Source organism: Onychostoma macrolepis, chromosome 03 (genome assembly GCF_012432095.1).
Source record: "Onychostoma macrolepis isolate SWU-2019 chromosome 03, ASM1243209v1, whole genome shotgun sequence".
Classification (NCBI taxonomy): domain Eukaryota; kingdom Metazoa; phylum Chordata; class Actinopteri; order Cypriniformes; family Cyprinidae; genus Onychostoma; species Onychostoma macrolepis.
This window is the reverse complement of record NC_081157.1, coordinates 5,648,601-5,675,431: the sequence shown is the minus strand read 5'-3', so window position 1 is coordinate 5,675,431 and position 26,831 is coordinate 5,648,601. Positions and strand designations below refer to the sequence as shown.

Sequence of the window (26,831 nt, the reverse complement as noted above, 5' to 3'; positions counted from 1 at the left end):
AGAAGAGACTCATTCATGTTCCTCTGCAGTAAACCTAGACCATGCCTGGAGCGACAGCGAACTTGCTACAGAGTTGCTCTCACTGTGGAACAAAGAGTTGAAGTTACGCTATGGAGGCTTGCTACAAATATTGAATATCGATCCATTTCACACTTGTTTGGTATTGGCCTCTCAACAGCATGTATCGTGATGCAGCAAATAGTCTCAGCCATTCTCCAAATCCTGAAGCCAAATTTGATAAAAGTTCCTACAGGAAACAACCTGAGAAATGTAATAAACGGCGTCAGAGACAGGTGGGGCTTTCCCCAATGTACATTTAGGGGCAGTGCTTAGGAATGGAAACAAAGCACCTGGGTGACGACCTTAAACAAAGCATGCAAATGAAGTATTCAGGTATAGCAACCTGCCCCATTTAACCACTCCTAATCCAATCAGCATAACTGCCCAAAGATTGAGGCAGGGGCCCCTAGACCCATTACAAACAAAAGGTAAGAGTCTCCGTCGTCTGGCTCATTTGTCTTACAATAAGAGAACAGGAACTGGCAGGAACCTCTTACTACAAACTTTGTTTAACAGAAACATTCATCTGATGTCATCAGCTTCACCATAAATGCTAAATACAATGTATATAACTTCTTCAGTTTGTATACTATTACATTGGAACCTAGATTTAACATTTTATAAATTTGTAATCCAACACAGGTTAGAGATTTGTACACTATAAGTAATATTTTAAAATCAATTCTGTAGCGCACAGGCAACCAGTGAAGAGAGCGTAAAATTGGAGTGATGTGGTCCCGTTTTCGAGTACCTGTGAGCAGTCTGGCTGCTGCATTTTGAACTACCTGTAATCGGGAAAGAGCTGATTGGCTAATCCCAACATATAGAGAATTACAGTAATCCAGCCTGGAGGATATAAAGGAGAGAAATGATTTTACTTTTGATAGCATTCGCAACTGAAAAAAGCATGATTTCACAACCAAGTTTATCTGCTTATCAAATTTCAAAGACTCATCAAAGACAACACCCAGGTTTTTCACTGATGTCTTCACACAGGAGGACAGCCCACCAAGATTTAATTTGGGATTATGAATTGAATCTGAAGAACCAAAAACTATTATTTCTGTTTTACTTTCATTAAAATTCAGAAAGTTTAGAGACAACCAGGACTTTACATCTGACAAGCAAGCCATAAGAGTGTCCAAACCATCTGAATTACGTTTTAAGGGAAAATAAACTTGGGTGTCATCAGCATAACAATGGAATGACAGCCCATATTTCCTGAAAATAGAACCAAGTGGAAGCATGTATATTGAAAAAAGAAGGGGAGCCAAAATGGATCCCTGAGGAACCCCACATGATATAAAAGCATCACTAGAAAAATGATCTCCAAAATTAACTGAAAACCTTCGATTAGAAAAATAAGATTTAAACCAATTTAAGGCACTACCCTTTATACCTGCGCATTGCTCCAACCGAGCAATAAGAACTTTGTGATCGACCGTATCAAATGCAGCGGTCAAATGGAGCACAAGCACAGCATGGTTACCAGAATCGCAGGTTACTAAAATATCATTTAAAACTTTCAACAATGCAGTCTCAGTAGAGTGATGTTTTTTAAAACCAGATTGAAATATTTCAAAAATCATGTTGTCATCTAGAAAACCCTGCAATTGCTGTAGGACAGTTTTCTCTGAGATTTTAGCAATGAATGGCAAATTTGAGATAGGTCTGAGGGTGTTTTCACATATAGTTCGTTTGAAGAGAACCAAACCCAGTTCACTTAAAGTGAACCAGAAAGGGAACCAGCCGAAAGTGACCTCAGTCCTTTTGGTGTTCACAATCTAGTGAACTCAAAAGAGAACCCAGTTCTTTTTTTGGTCCTCTTCAGCAATGAAGAGATCTCAGACCCTTTCTTGTTCACACCACAACTTTATAAGAACTCAGACCCCAGCTTTCTTTGCAGCAGTGGATTTTGGGTATTCAAGATGGCGTCTTCACATGTTGTCATCACATGTATGTGGCACATTTTGAAGCAAATGACAAACAGAGAAAGAGTCAGACAAATCATAACTAAAGGAAAGTATCTGAAAAACAGAAAAGGAAAAGGATAGCAACTAAAAGAAAATTTTCTTCCAACACTATCAACAACTGCTGCTGCTTGCCACAGGACTGCTTGTGACGTTTCAGCTTTCATTTGAACGGTTAGTATAGAAAAGTTTCATAAACAGAAAACTACATAATTACATATTGTCGTTTGATCTGTAATAATTTTATTCATTTATTAATATATAGTTTTGTTGTTATTATCAGTGCAAAGTAGGGCAATTTAAGTGTTATAATGCTTCTTGCCAACCTTTCTGTATATTGCATATTTTTACCAGGTCATGTTGGACAAAACCCAGGTCTCGTGTCTGGTGGGAAAGCACTGTAAACTGGACAGACAACGATTGGTTGCGGAATGTCAGGATGAGAAGAGACTCATTCATGTTCCTCTGCAGTAAACTTAGACCATGCCTGGAGCGACAGCGAACTTGCTACAGAGTTGCTCTCACTGTGGAACAAAGAGTTGAAGTTACGCTATGGAGGCTTGCTACAAATATTGAATATCGATCCATTTCACACTTGTTTGGTATTGGCCTCTCAACAGCATGTATCGTGATGCAGCAAATAGTCTCAGCCATTCTCCAAATCCTGAAGCCAAATTTGATAAAAGTTCCTACAGGAAACAACCTGAGAAATGTAATAAACGGCGTCAGAGACAGGTGGGGCTTTCCCCAATGCGCTGGGGCTATAGATGGCACACATGTGCCTATCATAGCCCCACATCTTAACAAGTCTGATTTCTACAACAGAAAAGGCTACTATTCCATAATTCTGCAGGGTGTTGTGGACCACAAATTGATGTTTTGGGACATCAATGTCGGGTGGCCTGGGAAGGTCCATGATGCAAGGGTGTTTGGGAATTCCTCCATCTTCCAGAAAGGTCAATCAGGCAGACTTTTCCCACCATGGACAGAGGACTTTCAAGGTGTTTCTGTCCCTATATGCATTGTAGCAGATGCTGCATACCCACTCCTACCATGGCTTCAGAAACCATTTCCTGAAACACCAGGAATTACACAAGACCAGCGTCTGTACAATTACAGACTGAGCAGAGCCAGGATGTGTGCAGAGAGAGCTTTTGGCAGGCTAAAAGCCAGATGGCGTTGCCTACTTAAGAGAAACGATCACAACATCAGCAAGATCAACAAAGTTGTGGCAGCTTGTTGTACACTTCATAATTACTGTGAGAGCAGAGGTGAAATGCTGGAGTCTGACCTACTGGAAAATTTGGAAGATGAAGTGGACAGCGAAATAGGTGAAGGAGAGCTGCCAATCTCTGATCATGTCACTGGTCAAGATATTCGCAGAGCTTTAACAACACATTTCAGACAAATTTAAAATGAAAAGGGAACATTATGTGTAAAGTTAATCCAACTTCCTTTTATCTCAGAAAAGATAGTGACAGTTGAATGTTAAAATGTTTCTTTGTTCATTTCATTTTTTTTTAAATTCACAATAGGATGCATTTCATTGTTTTAGGGATTGTTTCTTTTTCAAAGGAATTATATAATAAAAGACAACAGAATTGTTTTGTATTATTCCAGTTAAGTTGGTTCATTATTATTATTTTTTTTTAAATGTAACAAGTGACTTCTGAACAGAATATTTTCAACGTCTGAACATGACATCTGTAAACAATATAATAATCACAAAAAATAAAGTGCTTAGTTAAACTTCAAGCATTACTGTGTTGTGTTTTGTCAATACAAAAAAAAAAAATCTGATTCACAAATCAAAACCATATCTGAAAATGTTTCAGATACTATGCTTATAAAAAAAAGAACATTCAAATGTCTTCCCTTACAAAGAGAAAATGGTTTCCGATTTGTAATGCAGCAACAAAAACAAAAATGTTTTCAAAAACTAACATGCGCTGCATGAACAACAGCAATCCAGTGAACAAGACATCTTTCAGTTGAATTTGTTTATCTCATGTAAAACTGATGAGAGTGGCACTTGCATCAGTGGAAACTTCCTGGTTATACACTGGAAATCCTTGACTTGACTGGTGATCACGGGTGAGTGTGTGAAGTGTGGTTGACTGCTCTGTTGCATAGATTGGAGCAGAGAAATGTGTACCTAGGTGAGACTAGGTGCAGTATGGGTTGATGCACTAATTACTTGGACAAACATACGCAACATAGCTTGGTCATGCTCCATCTGGGTCTGTCGACGCCTTTCTTCCAACTCCATTTGCAATCTGAAGCGTTCTCGCTCCAGTTCAACCTCTCTGCGGTGTCGTTCCTCCTCTTCAGTGGCAAAGAGCTCAAAGTAATGTCTTTGCTGGTCAATTATGCTACTTAGCATAGATGTCATCTCTGTGGTGCTGGAACGTCGGATTGGTCGTTTTTCAACTGACTGCAGATGTGTACGTCTTTGAGTGTCTGCTGTAATCATTTGATCGTCATGACTGCTGTTGCTTTCACTCGCACTACTGTTTTCATTAACAGTGCTGCATCTCTCCAATTCTGAAAGGCACAAATTACAGAAAAATAAGCAGTGGATAACTGATCAGAAGAACTGATCTCATCACACTATTTGCTCAACTTAATCAACCTCATTTGATACTGTAATCTTCATGTCTGCTATACATCTTTTGTAGCTCACAATAATAATAACATGTTACAATAAGGTTAATTAACATTGGTTATAAATTTAGATATCATGAATTGAACAGCATTTATTATAATAAAATAGTAATATACGTCTGAAAGAAGAAAGTCATATACACCTAGAATGACTTGAGGGTGCGTAAATCATGAGGTAATTTGCATTTTTGGGTGAACTATCCCTTTAATGAGTGTAGCAAACTTATATTAATAAATGCAACCATTGTAAATAGTTCTATGAATATGGACTCGTGACACTCGTCAATAGTAAATCCCATAGTGTTGATATATTATAAGCATTAACGTAGGGATGCAAAATTATACCCTTACCTTGTTCTTCTTCATTTTCCATATCCACACTTCCACCTTCGACAACATTTGTGGGGCAAGCACAAGCGCTTGCACCCAAAATCTTCGTAGAAGGGACAGGAATCCTTTATTTCCGCGGACTCTCCACTTCGACGGATTTTGTCCCGGGTGCTCATGTACTTCTGGCGAAGTTTTTTCACTTTAACGCGGCATTGTAGCGCGGTTCTGTTATATCCCCTTTCCTTCATTTTTTGGGCAAACAAAAGAAACACTTTTATGTTTTTATGGGTTGAGGAGAGTTGCCGTTTAATGTAATCATCTTTCCAAATTTCAATAAGTGCACAACTCTCCTCCTGGGACCACACAACCCCACGACCTGCCATGGTGAAAAGTTTTTTTTCTGTTGTTACAGCAGTGTCGTAATATGGCTGCAGGTATGGCAAGCCTCCAGGTACACATGTCGAAACGAAACGCAAAGCGGACCGGGATCTCATTGCTTTCGCATATCATGAAGATATCGAACCACAAACGGACCCACAAACGAACCGTACTCAGACCATCTCCGGAGGTGGTCTGAGTACGGTTCACTTTTGGGTCCTTTTAGGGGGGTCAAGATCACATGGTTTGTTCACATATACACGCTGAACTGCTCCGAGAGCGTTTGAAAGGGTTAAACGAACTAGGTGTGAAAACACCCTAAAATTGGCTAACAGTGTGGGGTCTAAGTTTTGTTTTTTAAGCAAGGGGTGAACTGTTGCACTTCAGTCTCGAAACAACCGTCACCTCCTGTTTGTTCCATGATCCAGCCTTCGCTCCTGCATTTGCTGAATTAAAATCATTGTTAAAAATGTGTCTTTTCTTTGTAACTTTTATCAGTCTCTTTTTTTTTTTTTAATCTTTCATATTTCTGGTGTTACCTTTCAAACTAATCTAACTAATTTGATCGTTCGCTTTTAAAACCGGGAGTGCAGCGCGCATGCAGCGCATTAGCATTCATTAGCCAGTTAGCTTGTCACTCGCGGTTCCATTCGCGTTTCTATTTGCGCCTATTATTGTTTTCTTTTCTTTTTTTTCTCGCTCTGTTTTTCACGAGTTCATCAAACAACAGTGGTAATTTAAGTTGGTATCATTAATCAATCACGGTGAGTAATGGCTTCTTCTCTTGCTATTCTTCTCCTCTATCCATTAGGCAGTCATGGATAGAGAGTTGGACTTGCAACCCAAAGGTCGTGGGTTCGAGTCTCAGGTCCGGCAGGGATTGTAGGTGGGGGGAGTGAATAACCAGCACTCTCTCCACCCTCAATACCACGACTGAGCTGAGACCCTTGAGCAAGGCACCAAACCCCCAACTGCTCCCCAGGTGCTGCAGCATTGGCTGCCCACTGCTCCAGGTGTATGTTCACTACTGTGTGTGTGTGTGTGTGTGTGTGTGTGTGTGTGTGTGCGCACTTGGATGGGTTAAATACAGAGCACAAATTCTGAGTATGGGTCACCATACTTGGCCACACACCACTTTCCCTTCCCTATTGTTGTTTGCACTGTTTGCCACATGTATAGTTTATCTGTCTCTGTCAGCAGCGAGGGATTCACATGTGATAAATGCAGGGAAATAGTTAGGCTGATAGAGAAGGTTTTAGAACTAGAGACACGCATCCAAACTTTAGTTGAGGATAGTAAGAATGTGAGGGCTGTAGATACTGCTTTGGATGCGACTAGCTCAGGGAGTCCTGTACATTGTTCGGTTTCGGTTGAGCCCGTGCAGCAGGGCAACTGGGTGACAGTGAGGCGGCCTAGTCGCGGGTCAAAACACCACTCTTCCGTTCCGATCAGAACATCAAACAGGTTCTCCCCACTCAGTGAAGCACCCACTGAGAAACCTGATGAAAGTGCTCTAGTTATTGGCGATTCTATTGTACGGAACGTGAAAATAGAGACACCAGCCACCATAGTCCATTGTTTACCAGGAGCCAGAGCGCCTGACATCTTGGCAAATTTAAAAGTGCTGACTAATGCTAAACGTAAATTCAGTAAGATTGTTATACACATCGGTGCTAATGATGTTCGACTTCGCCAGTCAGAGATCACTAAAATAATGTTAAAGAGGTGTGTGAACTCGCAAGTACGATGTGGCAATGCGGAAAATCCGTGCCACCGAAATCATTTTACTTTCACTTTGTGTGTTTGGGGGTGGAGTGTTCAATTAACGGCAGAAGGACGGAGGATATAAGGAAGCGTGTCGTACCCGAGAATAATTGCGTCATCAGTTCAGTTCAGTTCAGTTCATCTTTATTCATTTCCCGAAGGCAATTTGGTTGCAGCACACAAGCATTCCACATAAACAACACACAATACAAAAGTCCATCCATTTCCTTCCTAAAAAGTCCTTATCTTAAATTTAAAAATTTTACAGCTGAGGGGATAAATGAATGTCTAAACCGATTTGTTTTACTAGTCGGGGTTCTATAACGAATACCAGAAGGGAGAAGGTTAAACTCATAATACATTGGGTGGGAATCATCTAACAAAATGCTCTGGGCTTTACCCAGAACCTGTCTATGATATAACTGGGCCATAGACATCTGCTTACTTCCCGTTATTTTATTTCCCTGATTTACCATCCTCTCAAGACAATTTTTATTTTTCACATTTAGAAAGTTAAACCAGCACAACAGTGAGAAAGATAACAGTGACTCAATATAAGATCTGTAGAACATGCACATCAATGTTTTGTCCACATTAAATGACCTTAATTTCCGCAGACAATACAATCTTTGCTGCCCCCTCTTACACAAAACATCAGTATTGGGAGAAAAGGACAATTTATTATCCAAAACAATACCCAAATACTTATACTGTTCAACAATCTCAACACCTACTCCATTTATACTTGTTTGCTTATTGTGAGTAGATTTCCTCCTAGAGTTAAAATCAATAGTCATCTCCTTAGTTTTAGAAACATTAAGTTGTAAGAAGGTGTTCCGACACCACATAATAAAATCATCAACCACAGGACCATACATAGAGTCCTCCTCACTCATTAAGCTAACGATTACAGAATCATCAGCGAATTTTATAATATGCCTATGTCTATAACTACTCTTACAATCATTTGTGTACAAGATAAATAATAAAGGAGAAAGGACACATCCTTGAGGTGACCCAGTAGATGACACCAGCCATTTAGAAAAACAGTCATTTACTTTAACTCTCTGTGTTCTCTGCACGAGGAAATCTAAAATCCATCCTACAAGACTAAGATCCAGCCCAAATTCATTTATGAGTTTTTCGACTAAAATATGTGGCTGAATAGTATTAAAAGCAGATGAAAAATCAATAAAAAGTAATTTAACAAATGTTTTCGGCTTTTCCAAATGCTGAAGTACTAAGTGTAAGAGAGTCGCTACTGCATCCTCTACCCCTCGTTTAGACCTATAGGCAAATTGTAGGGAGTCTAAAGAACTCTGTGTCCTTTGCATAATTTCTTTCTTAACTAATTTTTCAAAACATTTCATAACTAGGGATGTCAGCGCCACAGGTCTAAAATCGTCCAATCCCTGTACATTTTGCTTTTTAGGTACTGGAACCACTGTAGACCGCTTCCACAGTGCAGGTACTTTTTGTTGTTGAAGAGACAGAGCAAAAATTTTATAAAATATTGGACCTAACTGCTCGGCACATTCCTTCAGTAACCTACCCCCTATATTGTCAGGCCCAGATGCCTTCCTGATTTCACACTGTTTAAAAACTGTTATCACATCGCTCACATTAAAAAAGACACAATTTTCCTCCCCAATTATTTTACATTCATTTTTCAACCCATCAATTTCCTCTTTAAAATCATGAGCATCAAATCTTAAATAAAAATTATTAAGATCCTGTGACAAAACTGCATCTGAACTGTATCCCTTTAAACTAATACTATTTTTACTTTTCCTACTATCCTGACCTGTTATTAAATACATCCCCTCCCAAGCAGAACCTAAACTTCCCATTTTCAATTTTGCCTCAAGATCTTCCTTGTAAACTAATTTAGCCCTCTTAATTTCACACTTAATCTCTTTTTTTATCCTAAAATACTCAGCTGTATCTCCCTCTTTAAAAGCCCTATTTCTTTTTGATAGAAGAATCTTGAGTGATTTTGTGACCCATCAGTAGGTTTGCAGTAGTGAGCGTGAAGGGGATTACCGTGTGACGTGGAAAGACTGCCGCTTGTCGAACTGTTGCTTCCTGTGAGCGATGTCTGGTGCGTCGAAAAGTTCACTTGACTTTCAAGCGTTGCACATCACGATCGTCTGTTGTTAGTAAAACTGTTCTGAAGACAAGTGATGGCTGCTCATCCACCTGTCCTGGTGTCGGACAAAACCCGAAACACTCTCCAGTTTCCATTATGACTGCAAACGTGGTCAGTACCTCTAAGCCGCCAATATACACACTCATTCATTCACTCCTACACACGCACGCACTCGCACAACATTCACTTCCGCACATTCGATGTGCTTATTGTATTTACCTAGTGTTAATTGTTATTGTTTTTTTTTGCTTTAAGATTATTGTTTGATGTTTTTCCTTAACTATGAAATGAACAATGTTTTATGTTTCTTTTTTCTCTCTTTTATGGACAAATTATGATTGTGGACGCGAATCTGCCTATGTTGGGAACGTGAATTAGCGTGACGCAATTTCTGCACGGCTTCAAAAGTGAACGGAAGTGGTGAACTGTTTTTTTCACTTGTGTTTTTTTTCTCTCATGGACATCGTGGAATAAATCTTCCCCTTGTGAACAGAGTTTTTTTTCTTTGACTGTTTTTGTAAATTAATATTGTAACAGGTGGCCTTTGTTTTGCTATCCTGGGTTAACTTAAATTGTCAGGATTAGTCCTGACTGGCGCCCGAACATTTCCCTTAGAGCTTATCTAAGCTAGGGCGGCGACCACCGTTACAACGATGTCAGACACTGTAATATGCTCTGGTCCTCTTCCTGCTTACCGTGGTGATGAGATTCATAGCAGACTGTCGTCACTCAATGGCTGGATGTCTAAGTGGTGCCCGCAAAATAACATAGGCTTTATAGACAATTGGAAGAATTTTTGGGGCAGACCTGACCTGTTGAAAAGAGATGGTGTTCATCCCTCCTGGGGTGGTGCTGCTCTTCTCTCTAGAAATATGGCACATAGTATTAGAGTTTGTACTTGACTAACTGGAGCCCAGGTCAGGAAGCAGACAGACTGGCTAAACCGACCGTCTGCTAGCCGCCTCACGTCACAGAAGTCAGTTAACTCTCAGCACATAGAAACTTTTTCACCTAGATATCACACTATAGAGACTGTGTCTGTTCCCCGAACTAGAAAATACAGAAAACATCCAAACCAAAGTAATAGTAACAATTTAATTGATGTTCAACAAATAAAAAAACAATATACTACAGATAAACACATGATAAAGCTTGGCTTATTGAATATTAGATCCCTTACAAAAGCACTTTTTGTAAATGATATGTTCACTGACCATAAACTAGATGTCAAGTCAAGTCACCTTTATTTATATAGCGCTTTTAACAATACAGATTGTGTCAAAGCACTTAACAGTATCAAATTGGAGGACAGAGTGTCAGTAATGTATAATGATAAGTTTAAGCACTCAATTTCCAGTTAAAGGCATTTCATTATTGAATTCAGAGATGTCATTGTCTAGTTCAGTTTAGTTTAAATAGTATCTGTGCAATCAAATTGGCGATAATCGCTAGAAATTAAGCGTCCCCAACTGAGCAAGCCAGAGGCGACAGCGGCAGGGAACCAAAACTCCCTCTGTGACAGAATGGAGAAAAAAACCTTGGGAGAAACCAGGCTCAGTCGGGGGTCAGTCCTCCTCTGACCAGATGAAACCCGCAGTTCAAAGTTTATATTTCTATTTTAATTTTGTTGCAAGTTCTAACAATAGTAGTATTATGTAGTTAGGTATTTTATTATATTTTTAGTTATTTTGTTATATTTTTTAGTTTTATTGTATTTTAATCGAGGTTTTCGCTGGGAATATGTCTCTGGGGGTCATCTGGGTGTCCTGGTCTCCGCTGACGATCAGGGCTGTAGACATCATCTCTTGGTGCTGATCCACCATCTGATCATAGGAAAGAAGTGCTTTGTCTGACAGAAACCTGGCTAAAACCAGATGATTACATTACTTTAAACGAGTCTACACCCCAAGATTACTGTTACAAACATGAACCGCGTCCAAAAGGTAAAGGGGGAGGTGTTGCTACAATTTATAGCAATATTTTCAGTTTTTTCAATATTTTCTCAGAGGTCGGGTTTCAAGTATAATTCGTTCAAAGTAATGGTGCTTCATATAACGTTATCCAAAGAAACAAGCGTTAAATGCAAGTGACCAGTCAAAGTAATGTAATCATTGTTTCACAGATGGACGCAAGAGCGTGCCTAAGAAAGTCAGGTCCTCCTCTGATGCTTCTGTCCATTTCATCAGATTGATTCCTCAGCAGCTGCCTGGAGTCCTTAACATAGACACACATTTATGCTCCTTCACTCATTCTATTAGTATTCTAAAGATCCTGATAACCCACCTGTAATGACCCGAGTATTACCCAATCCTTCAGAAGAAATGACTCTCCAGAACCTTAGAATGTTGAGTTTGATGGGAAAGTGAATCACACAAAACAGATCGTGAGCTTTTAAGATCATCTATTAGTGTTTTTAATATTTTACACATTTGATACAGAGGATCTGTGAAAATAATGACGAACTAATCCTGTGCCGTCCAGTAATGTTTATGACAAAGCTGCATATAGCATAATTTAAATTATAACAATATTAAATAGTTTTAGTCCAATAAGTACTGAATTTGTCCGCACCCTATCACTGTATATCCACGGCCTGATGGGAGAACAACAAACTCTTAATGTAATGAATGAATGAATGTAAAATTTATTAACAACACGTTCTTTACAAATGTCTGGAAGCAATGTGTGTTGAACTCCAGTCACCTCGGATGCAGTCTTAATCAGCTTCGTCGTTCTGTTTCTACCAGACAAGCTGATGCAATCAAACACACTCAGAAATCACAGATTCAATAAAACAGTGTCATTAACACTGTGCATACTTTAGAAGAATTTGTTTTTGTTGTTACAGATGGCCTCAGTATTAGCATCAAAATGTAATTTATTATCATTCACTGTACCCAGACATCTATACTCATCCACAAGTTCAATGTGCCTCACATTAATGACAGAAGGAGAAACAGAAATAGCAGACTTTCCAAGATCTATAATCATGTCTTTGGTCTTAGCTGTAATATGCATTATTTAGACACTATTCTTCCCATTGAATACTGTAAATCTGCTCTGACACAATCTGTATTGTTAACAGCGCTATATAGATAAAGCTGACTTGACTTGACATGTATGGCTGGAGATGTAATTACGGGAAAAGTGTGTAGTTTCATATGCATATTATTTTTCCCCACTTGAGTTTGTAAATTATAATTCAATAAAAAAGTGTGTTCACTACCCCTCATGTGTGTGCACTAACGTGGATGGGGACAAATGCTGAGTATGGTTGCCATATACTTGGTCTTCATATGTCACTTTCACTTTCATTACTCCAATCTTTTCAACACACTGTGTCCATCTAGTGGTCATAAAGATGAATAGCCAGTACCAAACTGCTGTGTTCAGCCTCAGCCTGGTTCTGCAGATCATTCTTCACTTGACTTTATTGCATATAAATAATGGTCATTGAAAAAGTGATTAATTTGTGTCGGTGAACTGGCACTATAAGTAGAGTAAATTAAACATAAGTGCATAAATTAAATCTGTGTCTGCCTATTATAATTCTGCCTCTGTCCTTTGACTGTTATTTCTTAGGCAAAGTATATTTGGGCTTTAGATATCAGTTACAATATTGGTTATAATGCATTATAATGTAAGGCAAAAGGCGCTGGGGTTTGCTTGTTTCGAATCAGACACTGAAATGATCACATAGTCTTCAGGCGAAGCTTCGGACATCATAGATCACGTGCTTTCGGCAAAATGAATCAAGCTCAGCAAGACAAGCTCACACTGTGCATCATTTTTACCTCTTCATTATCATCTGTGGTTCTGGTGATTTCACTTTTATATCCTGGGATGGTAGATGCACACTGAGCTGTTATAATAATAATAATAATAATACATTTATTTTTATATAGCGCCTTTAAAAGTTAATTCTCAAGGCGCTTTACACTTAAAAGGATACAAAATATATAGAGGGAAGGGGTAACAAAAAACAAAAAAAAACAAAAAACAAAAAAAACAACAACATTTGTTCATAAAAACAAATACCCTTCCCCTCAGCACCAAACAACTCACAGATAAGCAAGTCTAAAAAAGTGAGTTTTCAACAAAGATTTAAACACATTAAAAGATTCTGCATTTCTAATATTATAAGGAAGAGAATTCCAGAGTCTAGGAGCAAGTGAGGAAAATGCCCGGTCACCCATAGAGCGTAAACGAGTTGTAGGGATAGTCAGAAGGCAAGAATCAGAGGAGCGGAGATTCCGTTTAGGCGAGTAAATCGTTAGAAGTTCCGATAGATAATTTGGTGCCAAACCATGCAAAGCCTTATACGTAAGCATAAGAATTTTGAAATCAATACGAAACCTAACAGGGAGCCAGTGTAGGGATTCCAATATTGGAGTGATGTGCTCCCTAGTTCTGGTCCCTGTCAGGATTCTAGCAGCTGAATTTTGGACATACTGCAATTTATTTAGGGTGGTTTTTGAAATACCTGCAAGCAAAGCATTGCAGTAATCGATGCGGGAGAAGACAAAGGTATTGATAAGTTTTTCAGCCACCGTAAAAGACAGCATGGGGCGAATTCGTGCAATATTTCTGAGATGAAAAAATTATGTTTTAACAGTGTTCTGAACATGGGGATCGAAAGTTAAATGAGCGTCAAATATCACCCCCAGGTTCTTTAGTTTTGTTTGAAATTCCAAGACTGAACCATCTACATTTAGTGTTAAAGGTCCAGCTTTACGAAGTTGGTGTGTTGATCCAATAAGCATAACCTCTGTCTTATCACTGTTAAGGCAAAGAAAATTTTGAGACATCCAAATTTTTATCTCAGAGATACAGTGCTCCAAAAAAGCAATAGCAGGATAGTCACCCGGTTTAGAATGAATGTACACTTATGTGTCATCTGCATATAAGTAATAATCAAGACCAAAAGATCTCAAGAGATGGCCAAGAGGAAAAATATACATACAGAAGAGTAATGGACTCAGTAGTGCTCCCTGAGGTACCCCAAATTTGACTGAGCCAATTTTAGACTTGTGTCCTCCCATGGAGACAAACTGCCTACGGTCTGAGAGATAAGACTAAAACCAATTCAATGCTGTCTCTGTGATACCAAACACAGATTCCAACCGCAAAAGTAAAAGAGAATGATCAACCGTGTCAAAAGCTGCACTGAGATCAAGAAGGATCAAAATTGACAGGCAGCCAGAGTCCACAGCAAGTAACATATCATTAGTGACCTTCACTAATGCTGTTTCTGTGCTATGAAACTTACGAAATCCAGATTGAAAAGGCTCAAACAAATTATTAAGTGTAAGATGGGTATGTAATTGAGATGCCACAATTCGCTCCAGAATTTTGGCTAAAAAAGGGAGATTCGAAATGGGGCGGTAATTATTTTAATTGTCCAAGTCCGAATTCATCTTTTTTGGTACAGGGGTGACCGAAGCGATTTTGAAAGATGCTGGCACAACACCAGAGCCCAGGGAGTCATTAACAATACTCAAGACAACAGGGCCCACACAGGTAAAACATGCTTTAAATAAGCATGTTGGTACAGGATCAACTATGGAGGTGGCAGCCTTCATTTGTGAAACTTCTTTGCTCAGAGAAATTAAATCAAGTGTGAGAAAATTTGAGAGAGGGGCTCCAGAGAATTGAGTGGGATTAAAAGCAGTATCAGCCGAAACAAAGGTAGTACTCATATAGCTACGAGCCTTATCGATCTTAGAACTGAAAAAATCAAGGAACCTATCACAGAAATTAGCCGTAATGGGTACGCTGGCAGAACGGTTACCTTTCAAGATTTTGTTAATGACATGAAACAATTGTCTGGGATTACTTTGATTATTTAAAATGATCTGAGAGAAGTACTGAGACCTGACGGATGCAATCTCAGCTTTATATTCATTTAAATGGTCCTTCCAAACTAGGTGATGAACATTCAGGCCAGAGAGACGCCACCTACGCTCCATCTTACGGCAAGCTGCCTTCTTAGAGCGCAGCTCATCATTAAACCAAGGAGCAGAGCGTACATAGGACACGGATCGAGATTTCCTAGGTGCAAAAGAGTCCAAAGCAGAGAGAAGAGCAGAATTTAACACAGAGACTTTGTCCTCCAGGGGGTCAGATGTAGAGAGACCACTTACAGAAGACTCAACAAAAGCAGAGAAGTCCTGAAGATCTATCGATTTCCAATTACGATAATTTACCGTTTGTGTACATGGCATTTTTGTACATGGCAGTTCCATATTAAAAAGGATAGCCAGGTGGTCAGACAACCCTAAGTCTATAGGGGTAGGCCGAGACAAAAATGAACAGTTGGTAATCACCAAATCCAAGGTGTGACCCTTGTTATGAGTAGAAAAGTCCACTAGTTGTTTCAGATCAAAACACTCTAAAAGAGACAAGAAGTCCTTTGTCAGTCCAGAGTTTTTCTTGTCAACATGAATATTAAAATCCCCAAGGACAAGAGTTCTCTCAAAGTTAAGGCATAGGATAGACAACAAATCAGCAAATTCTGATAAAAAAACTTCATTTGACTTTGGAGGTCTGTAAATAGTTGCGATGACAGTAGTACAGGGTTTAGAAACAGTTAAAACCAGACATTCAAAGGACTGAAACTTGGGGATAACCATAGGACTTATTTTTAAACGTTGATTGAACAACACAATGATACCACCCCCTCAATAAGTTATATTATTGTATATGTTTTTAAGGTCTGTGTGTGGCTCGTCATGGTTGTGTAGTTATGTTGTCGTGGAGTTTGTTTCTGTCCCTTTCCAATGACACACAAGGACCCCTCTTTGCTCTTAATCCAGGGTTTTCATTATAATATCTTCATATTTTAGCCACACTTTATTTAAAAGGCTTGTATTTTAAAACACTTGTGAAAATTAAAGAGTCTTTATTCATGGCTGCTTGTCAATGTCTCATGTAATGATATTCAGACATCAGAATGATTGGTTTGCTTTATTTTATGCTATTTCTTATAAGTTTGATGAACTTTGTAGAAAATCTGTTTATAAACATTTTGACAGTAACAGGGGCCCTGTTATTTTCAGTCAGAAGTGTTATTGTGAAGATCTGGAGATTGTCTGGTTTTTAAATGAAGAAATGTTGTAATTAATAACTGCACTGTGGATCAGAGTGTTCGCGCGAGAGGGAGAAATGTGTTTCTAGAAGACTAATTTGAGCAGATTTCCTATCAAACTTTTCAAACTATAAATAAATTGGTGTGAGAATGAGTTTGGTCCCTGACAGCCAGGGACATCTCATTTACTTTCATTTCTGTCTCTAAATCCGTTCCAGCGGCAAAAACTTTTACCACAGAAACTGGTACCACAAACATGACATCACGCTGAAATCAGATTCTGAATCATAATCTGATCAGATTTCCCTGATTGACATTCCTTGATCATGGATCATGTGTAGTGGACTTCGCCTCTCACTACAAAGAACGCCACGACACCACTGGCTTCGGTGGGCCACGTCTGCAGTTTATTAAAGACAGGACAGGGATTAACGCCACACAAACACACTCTCAGTTCTTTGGTCTGTCTCGTTCAAGTCCAAAGCTGTTCTAACCATATTTAACAATAAACACTTTCTACATACAGCATCTTGTTTCACTTGTTTTCTTTCAACATGCATCAGACATAACATATAACACAACCTTAGACAAATTCAATAAGGTAAATGTATGTTCAATATATTATATTTCTACACACATATAATGTCATACTTTGAAAATACAGAAAATTATTTCAATCTAACATTAAAATGAAATATGATCGTATAGTGGTAATTATTTTGTTGCAATTACCTGTACATACCTGCATGATGTTTTAAGAACATAATCCACCTTTTTTAGTTTTATTTAAGCCAGATCTGGCTGAGACTCGGCTTGGTCCCCGGGCCAAATGTGGCCCAGAAACTGCTAAATGTAATTCAGCAGTGAAACACAAAAACAACCATTTAAAAACATTAAAAAGGCTTTAATTATAAAATTACCAAATACTTTTGTAACGGGGTCAATGACACGTGAGGCGTGCGGATCCATTTGCAAGCTTTTATTTCTGAACATAGACATGGTCATAACAGGCAGGGTCAAACAACGGCAAACAGGTATATTGAGGGCAAGGCAAGAGAAGTATCTAAAACAGGCGTGTTCAATCGTGGGCTAACAATATCCAGAGGGCTAAGACAAAAGAGGTAATCCGTAAATAAAGCAATGGTCCGGGCTGGAGCAAACAGTATCCAAACGGCAAGGCAAGGGTTAATCCAGGGAACACGGGCTAGAATCAAAACATGAGGAAACAGGCAAGGCAAGACTAAGACAACTAAGTGGGCTCTGTAGAGTAGCTATCACTGGGGGGGGCGATAAACGCTAGACAATACGGGAACTAAACAAACACAGAATGGCTCGGTAAAGCATCTATCGCTGGGAGAGGAATATATGCAGAACTAAACACAGAGCTAAACATAAACACAGAATGGCTTGGTAAGGCAGCTAACACTTGGAGAGTGCTACACGCAGAACAATATTCGGCAAACTGTGAACGGAAGTCCATGGTTTATATAGAGTGTGTGATTGTGTAATAGTTCTCAGGTGTGAGCGTGTGATTGAGACAGCTGTGATTGTGTAATAGTTCTCAGGTGTGAGCGTGTGATTGAGACAGCTGTGTGTACTTGGTGCAATGAATGATGGGGAATGTAGTCTGGTGAAGTGCAACAATAGTGTGGTGCAAGAGTCCATGTGATGAGTGAGTGACCTCTGGTGGTGAGTGAACGGAAGACCATAACGACCATAACGGCTTCCAGATGCTCCAGACTCAGAACAATACAGGAGGGCGGTGGAGCGGAGCAGGGGGAGAGATGGAGGGCCAGGTCCGTGAGGAAGTAAAGAGGCCCGGAACTGAGGCAAAGCCGGCAGAGCAGGGCACCAAGGCGGATGAGACTAGAGCCCACCAGGGTAGAGCAGAAGACCACCACACCGGAGCAGACAGGGCAGATGACCTCCACGGCGGAACAGACAGAGCAGGAGCCCACCAGTGCGGACCAGACAGGGCAGAAGACCTCCACGGCGGATCAGAAGAACGCTATGACGGATCAGGGAAGCACCACGACGGATCAGGGGAGCACCACGACGGATCAGGGGAACACCACGACGGATCAGGAGCCCACAGCAGAGACTGGGACCTAGGGAAACCTGAGACACAAGAAAGGGAACGAACATGCACGGAACCAAGGACCGAGGTAGGGAACATGGGAAGTCTATCAACATTTTTCCTGGTAGCAACTGAGCGGGCAGACAGTCCATAACTAAATGCATTGGTAGGAATGGGATAGACAGACAATTCTAAATTAAGAGTGTTAGTGACAACTGAACAGGCAAACTCAGATCCATAGCTCAGAACACCGTCGAGTCGACGCAAGCCGTAGGGTAGATCAATGTATTTGAAACGCGACTACAAATTCCCTTCACAGTCATATTTACTACATTTACGTGCACAACAGGTTACAAACGCTTAAAATACAATGCATATTTCAACGATTCGGGACAGACCGAGGCATCGGTTACTGTAAAAGTGTGGACAGTCACAGCATCAACTGATTAATTATAATGGGTTCTCTAGGGGTAAACATGGCCTTAGATACAATAAAGGCCGCGGAAACATGGTGGGTTCATTTGTTACAATCCATTCCACAGCTGACGTACTTGGTTTTCTTCTTTATTAAATTCTTTATTTATTAAATCCAGACAATCGGTTGATGAAACATTGATTAAAATTAAGATACAGTTTATACAAAATGAAATTCACTTCAAAGAAAGGCTTTCTACAAAACAAAACTCAATGAAGTGGTCAAAATCATGTCTGACCCACTCCATGTCTCCTGACATATTGTGCATCTTATGAGCCTATCTTGGTCATGCTGTTCACTTTTCATAATCAACATAAATGAAAATAAAATATTATTGCCTAATATTTAAACATAAATAGGCCTATGAAACTAAATAGGCTACGCTTTCTGGCCGACGAATGCACTGGCGCGTTCTGATGGATTTTTTGCTCATGACAGGCAGCGGAAACAACTTAAAATACTCTGCCTACTCCGTCATTTTTGGCCATACAGATTAGTGCAAGACATCATTATAAACTATAAATGGTTACTTTTATTTGTGTGCATTCACAATAAAAACAAAACCTTGTGCTTTTGTGAACTAAAAATATAATTAATAAACAGGGTGCGCTTTCAGCCATCTCTGAGAGACTCTGTCTCAAAGATGAACTGAAACTCAACGAATAATTATCAATTTATCATATGTATATGGAAATGACATACAACAAATAAAACAAGACTATCCATTCTGTGAATATTTTTAATAGTTTCCTCAAAGTACTAGCCTATGGAATTGGCGTAATTTGCAGGTGGGACGTGTCCCCACGACCCCATCACTTTTTGCAACATGTTGCGGTGACGCACGGATGTACCTAAAGAAAGAAGCATCTCCATTCGATAAGAAATTCGTTGGTGTGTGTCAAATAACAGGTGATCTATCGCTGGAATGTGTTGTTTTTGAAATCATGGCGAGCGCTTGTTGCCGCTGTTATCAGTTCTCTCTTGCAATCTTCACACAGACGATCGAGCGCTTCGTTCGGGTAAAAACACAAAACCAAAACAAATTGCACACAAACGTGTCCCTGCTCTGGATATACAATCACTGATGAACACTTTTGGTTTTAATGAAAAAAAAAAATCTATATGAGGGTGGATTCAAACACAAGACCTTTGGAATGCTTGACAGAAGTTCTACCACTAGACTATAAAAGCACAAGAGTAAAATATGTGAATTTATGTATTTATTCACTGCTGTGAAGCATCTCGGCACTAATTATATTGTATAATATAACCTTTTATATGTATATTAACATAGTCACTTCGTGCAGCTGCACTGTCTGTAGTTACACCACTGACCCGTGATATAAGATTTTGGCTATATTGGCCATCTAAGTCATTCATCACACACTATCAACAGGCGCGTCATGTAGGCTACACTTATTTATACACGTATTTCGTTTGGGCACCACAAGGTGTCACTGTGGCCTCAAAGCTTACCCCTTGCCTACTCTGGCTCAATTGCTATTCCTGAGGTAAAACACACCCTCCTCATTACCCTATGGACAAAGAAATGTAGAAATAAATAAATGTGGAAATAAATACGTAAATAAATACATAAATTTGAAAATAAATAAAAGTGGAAATAAATAAATGTGTAAAAAATGTAAAAAAAAATACATAAGGAAATAAAATTATAAATAATTATTTATTTTTGTTTTTTTAATTGTCTTTGTACATTTATTTATATATTTATTTATTTATATTTGCTTTTTAACATTTCTTTGTACATTTATTTATTCATTTCAAATTATGGCAGGATTGGCATTCCATATATTCATCCCACACTATCAACAGGCATGTAGGCTACACTTCTTGTACTTCATTTGGGCACCACAAGGTGTCACTGTGGCCTCAAAGCTTACCCCTCGACTACTCAGAAAGAATCAGAATCAGAAAGAGCTTTATTGCCAAGTGTGTTTACACACACAAGGAATTTGTCTTAGTGTTAGGAGCTTCCAGTAGAGAAAGTACAAACATAGTGCAGACAACATATAATTAAGGTAATAAAAAACACTAATAATGAAGAGAATAGACAATAAATTATAAATAACAATAGTAATAAAAATAAAAATATACAGAAAATAAAAATGTAAAATGTCCATAGACAGAACTGTGAATGTGCATGTGTCCTATGTACAGATGAAGGTTTGATGAGTTATTTACAGATGTACAGTACTGGGGTGTGTTGTGTGTTATTAACCAATAGATCTGAGAGGAAATCTGCAAATTCTTTTAGGCATTCTGTATATGGCAGATAACACCTAAGCACTAAAGCCCAATTTATACTTCTGCGTCGGACCTGCGCCGTAGCCTCTACGCCGTAAGCTGTGCGTCGGTTTTCATTTATACTTCTGCGTCGTCATCCACGTCGACGTGCAGTACACATGCGGACCGCAAGTCTGCAGTGTCCACGGGCATGTTGCTTGTGAACCCGCAGTACCACGGCAAAAGCCGAAGAAGAAGCGGCTCGTTGGAGAAGCATAGCCGTGACGGCGGTAAATAAATATCAAATCATTAATTCATTATTTAAAACAACAAAAAGGGGACAACAACGGAACAGGAGAAGATGGCATTCTTTCAGTCTCCACAAGGACATGTACCATGGCAGATCAACATTGTTTGTCATGGACAACTAGTGATGTATAATGCTGTAGTATAATAAATATAAGACACTTGTTCTTTGCTTTGTTTTATTTTAAATAAGAAGGTGTGACATTAAACTATATTACGGTGCTCATAAACGCACACAAAACTCAAATGCATACGGTGGGAGGGGTTCTAGCAGACCAATCACAGCGCTTGCGGTCCGCGTAGAATTGACGCGCTGTTAGATATTTGGAGAGGTGCACGTCAGGTACGGCGTATGTTATGGCGCAGGCCTGTGCGTCTCTGCGTAGGCTACGGCGTAGGTTCGATGCAGAAATATAAATTGGGCTTAATGGATGAACCATGGGGAGCACCATGAAGGAGACTTTGGATTTCTGACTGTCGCTGGCTTAACGCGGTTTAGCTCTCGTGGTTATAGGAAAAAAATAAATTTTGTGTTATGAGTATGCAGGCGCAGCTCACTCAAAGGTATTATAATCACTCTGCACCCTCTGAGTAAGTTCAGAACTGACGAGTTTGTGCCGTGCGTTCACTGTTGGCTGAGTGAATTGCTAAGTGATACCTGGTCCCTAATGAACAAAGAATTGAAAGTATGGGATTTCCGGAATAATCAAATATCTAAATTAACATACAATCGATGTCTGTTATCAATTTTTAATTATAAATATTATCTAAATTCAATTATCACTTGGAATTTGAGTCAGAATGAGCACGGAGCTAGACTAAAATTGAAACTAAATCAAGATAAATTCAGAGGCGCAAGTAAAAGACCGCTGGCCGCTGGATTCCGTTGTTTGGACTTGCGGGTGGATCCTTACAATGCAGTCCCATATTGACAGTGTCATCCACAGACCTGTTTCCTCTGTAGGCAACTGTTTACTCTGGTTTTATTGCTATTCCTGAGGAAAAACACGCCCTCCTCTTTACCATACGGACAAAGAAATGTAGAAATAAATAAATGTGGAAATAAATAAACAAAGAAATACATAAATGTAAAAATAAATAAAAGTGGAAATAGATGTAGAAATAAATAAAAGAAAAACAATTTAAATGTGGAAAAGAAAAATTATAAATAATTATTTATTTTTGCTTTTTTACTTTGTATATTTATTTATATTAGCTTTTTTACATTTCCTTGTACATTTATTTATTCATTTCTAATTATGTCAGAAATAGCATTCCATATCCCACCCCTGCTGATTAGCATCGGAAAGCGGGTGCACATGTAATCTCGATGGCACCCGGACATTTCACACACTCTTCACGCCCTTTACAGTGTACATACCCCGGATAAACACACAGACACACTGTTGTTAGTTTGAAGTTTTATTTTTAGTTTGTTTTGTCCTGTGTGTGTGGGGAGTAGTCGGACTTCCACGTTGCGCCGGCCAAACCAAACGATCGAGTGACACCTGCTTATGACGTCACTGGCTGCGCCGGCGAAATTCGATCCTAGTCCGACGAAACCATTGTTGTTTTTGTGTGGGGAACTGTGTCATCTTTTCTGTGGAGAGAAAAGATATTAAATGTTAATGATTTGTGTTATTAATATATGTTTTAATAATGGTTTATTGGTTTTTGTGTTTTATAATGGGATTGATGTTTTATGTGAAATTTATGAGTTAAAATGAGAATATAAGTCAAGTCAAGTCACCTTTATTTATATAGCGCTTTTACAATACAGATTGTGTCAAAGCACTTAACAGTATCAAATTGGAGGATAGAGTGTCAGTAATGTATAATGATAAGATTAAACACTCAATTTTCAGTTAAAGGCATTTCATTATTGAATTCAGAGATGTCATTGTCTAGCTCAGTTTAGTTTAAATAGTATCTGTGCAATCAAATCGGCGATAATCGCTAGAAATTAAGTGTCCCCAACTGAGCAAGCCAGAGGCGACAGCGGCAAGGAACCAAAACTCCCTCCAAGACAGAATGGAGAAAAAAAAAAATAAAAAAAATAAAAACCTTGGGAGAAACCAGGCTCAGTCGGGGGGCCAGTTCTCCTCTGACCAGACGAAACCCGCAGTTCAAAAATTTATATTTCTATTTTAATTTTGTTGCAATTTCTAACAATATTAGTTTTATGTAGTTAGGTATTTTATTATATTTTAGTTATTTTGTTATTTTTGGTTGATATATCTGGGGATATATCTCTGGGGGTCATCTGGGTGTCCTGGTCTCCGCTGACGATCAGGGCTGTAGACATCATCTCTTGGTGCTGATCCACCATCTGATCGGATATGGACTGAGAAACAGACTAGGAAAGAAACAGACAAATATTAGCGTAGATGCCATTCAACTGACGATGTAACGAGTACATCGTGTGTTATGGGGAGTGTTCGGTTCGGTTGATCTAATTAATGCAGCCTAACAATCCTTTAACGGATTTGAATAATAGAAGCGTATTAATGTGTTATGTGTAAGCCAGGCTAAAGAGATGGGTCTTTAATCTAGATTTAAACTGACAGAGTGTGTCTGCCTCCCGAACAGTGTTAGGTAGACTGTTCCAGAGTTTGGGTGCTAAATAGGAATAGGATCTGCCGCCCGCAGTCGATTTTGATATTCTAGGTATTATCAAACGGCCAGAGTTTTGAGAACGCAGTGGACGTGGAGGACTATAATGCGATAAGAGCTCGCTCAAGTACTGAGGAGCTAAACCATTCAGGGCTTTATAAGTAATTAACAAGATTTTAAAATCTATCCGATGCTTGATAGGGAGCCAGTGCAGTGTTGACAGAACCGGGCTAATATGGTCATATTTCCTGGTTCTAGTAAGGACTCTAGCTGCTGCATTTTGGACTAACTGTAGTTTGTTGATCAATCGTGCAGAACAACCACCTAATAAAGCATTACAATAGTCTAACCTTGAGGTCATAAACGCATGAATTAACATTTCTGCATTTGACGTTGAGAGCATTGGTCGCAATTTAGATATGCTTTTGAGATGAAAAATGCAGTTTTACAGATGCTAGAAACATGGCTTTCAAATGACAGATTGCTATCGAACAGCACACCTAGGTTCCTGACTGATGAAGAAGAATTGACAGAGCAGCCGTCAAGTGTTAGATAATATTCTAGGTTATTACATGTGGGGTTTTAGGTCCGATAATTAACACCTCTGTTTTTCAGAATTTAGCAGTAAAAATTATTTGTCATCCAGTTTTTATATCGACTATGCATTCCGTTAGTTTCTCAATTTGGTGTGTTTCACCGGGCCGAAGAAATATAGAGCTGAGTATCATCAGCATAACAGTGAAAGCTAACACCATGTCTCCTAATAATATCTCCCAAGGGTAACATATAAAGCGTGAAAAGTAACGGCCCTAGTACTGAGCCTTGAGGTACTCCATACTGCACTTGTGATCGATATGATACCTCTTCATTCACTGCTACGAACTGATGGCGGTCAGATAAGTACGATTTGAACCATGTTAAGGCACTTCCACTAATGCCAACAAAGTTTTCTAGTCTATTCAAAAGAATGTTGTGGTTGATAGTGTCGAACGCAGCGCTAAGATCCAGTAGAACTAATAAAGAGATACAACCACGATCAGATGATAGAAGCAGGTCATTTGTAACTCCAATGAGAGCAGTCTCAGTGCTATGATACGATCTAAATCCTGACTGGAATTCCTCACAGATATCATTTTTCTCTAGGAAGGAATATAATTGTGAGGATACTACCTTTTCTAGTATCTTTGACAGAAAAGGGAGATTTGAGATCGGTCTGTAATTAACTAGATCTTTGGGGTCAAGTTGTGGTTTTTTAATGAGAGGCTTAATAACAGCCAATTTGAAGGTTTTGGGGACATATCCTAATGACAACGATGAATTAATAATAGCCAAAAGAGGATCTATGACTTCTGGAAGCAGCTCTTTTAGTAGTTTAGATGGAATCGGGTCTAACATACATGTTGTTGGTTTAGATGATTTAACAAGTTTATACAATTCTTCCTCTCCCACAGTAGAGAATGAATGAAATTGTTCCTCAGGGGATCTATAGTGCGCTATCTGATGCGATACTGTAGCTGACGGCTGCAAGGATACAATTTTATCTCTGATAGTATCGATCTTGGAAGTGAAGTAGTTCATAAAGTCATTACTGCTATGCTCTTGGGAAATGCCAACACCTGTTGATGCTTGATTTTTCGTTATAAGATTAAATACTTACCTGGTAATGGTACCCTCTGGGAAGGGGGTGGAGCCTGGCCTATAAATTGCTTGTTTATCAAGTCAGCGAGAGCGGGCCTAATTAACAGAATTTAAAAGAGGTTTTCCTATTTAATAAATGTTTTATTTTATTTATTTATTTTGTGTGTGTGTATTATCCGGGAGGTAGTTGACTCAGGCCCACACTCCAGTATAGTAGGTGACGGTAATGCACCTTAATGTTGGATGCCGACCGCCATTAAAACAACAAAGAAGAAGAAGAAGAAGAAGAAGAAGTAGTCAGCGAGTGTGTGTAAATTTGTCGATATAAATGATATAATGGTCTTGTTTTTGGATTGTGATACTGGTCTAGTAGAAATGGACAACATAATAAAAATTTTTGTTTTATTTGGGAAATATATGCACAAAGCAAAATGTATGTTAACTGTACCAAATGGTAGACTATTTTCCATTGATTTAAAGATTTTTTATGAATCTTAACTTCAATACAGAACAATCGTAAATCTGTTAAGACATCTCAGCTACTAAAGAGGATACTTGATGTAATAGATTGATCTTTTTTTGGGATTGTATTGATTTACAGACTCATGTATTTTTATACGGTTGTTGTTTTGTACTTTGACTCTGTTCCCCTGTTGTTATTGCAAATAATTTTTTTTTTTTAAAAGTCAGCGAGCATGCTACTGCAGTGCCGTGAGCAAAACCAGACCTCTTGTATATTGTGGATACTCATTTGTACATATTATTTGTTGTTTATTTTGTTCTTTTATTTTTGTCTTTCTTTTCATTGAAAAATATTGGATGTGTATGTAATTACTAGAAATTGCTGCAAATATAGTGAAACTGCTGTCTGTCCTGATTAAACCCATTCAATATAGACAGCGCAGAGAGACCCATGAACCACGTGACCACATGGCGGCGAGATCAAAGCATGTCGCAGCTCTGTTTCTCAACGGCTCTGCATGTAAGGTACAGTATTGTTCAAAATAATAGCAGTACAATGTGACTAACCAGAATAATCAAGGTTTTTAGTATATTTTTTATTGCTACGTGGCAAA

At 38.9% G+C, this 26,831-nt stretch overlaps 1 protein-coding gene and 1 pseudogene across 1 annotated transcript; one reads left to right on the top strand and one right to left on the bottom strand.

Moving 5' to 3' along the window:
• Nucleotides 1-2,469: 2,469 nt before the first annotated feature.
• On the top strand, nt 2,470-3,444 carry LOC131534141 (uncharacterized). Its single transcript, XM_058766817.1, has one exon. The coding sequence runs from the start codon at nt 2,470-2,472 to the stop codon at nt 3,442-3,444; it is 975 nt and encodes a 324-aa protein (XP_058622800.1).
• Nucleotides 3,445-4,185: 741 nt separating this feature from the next.
• LOC131534131 (myosin heavy chain, fast skeletal muscle-like) overlaps nt 4,186-26,831 on the bottom strand; it is a 37,092-nt pseudogene continuing 14,446 nt past the window's right edge.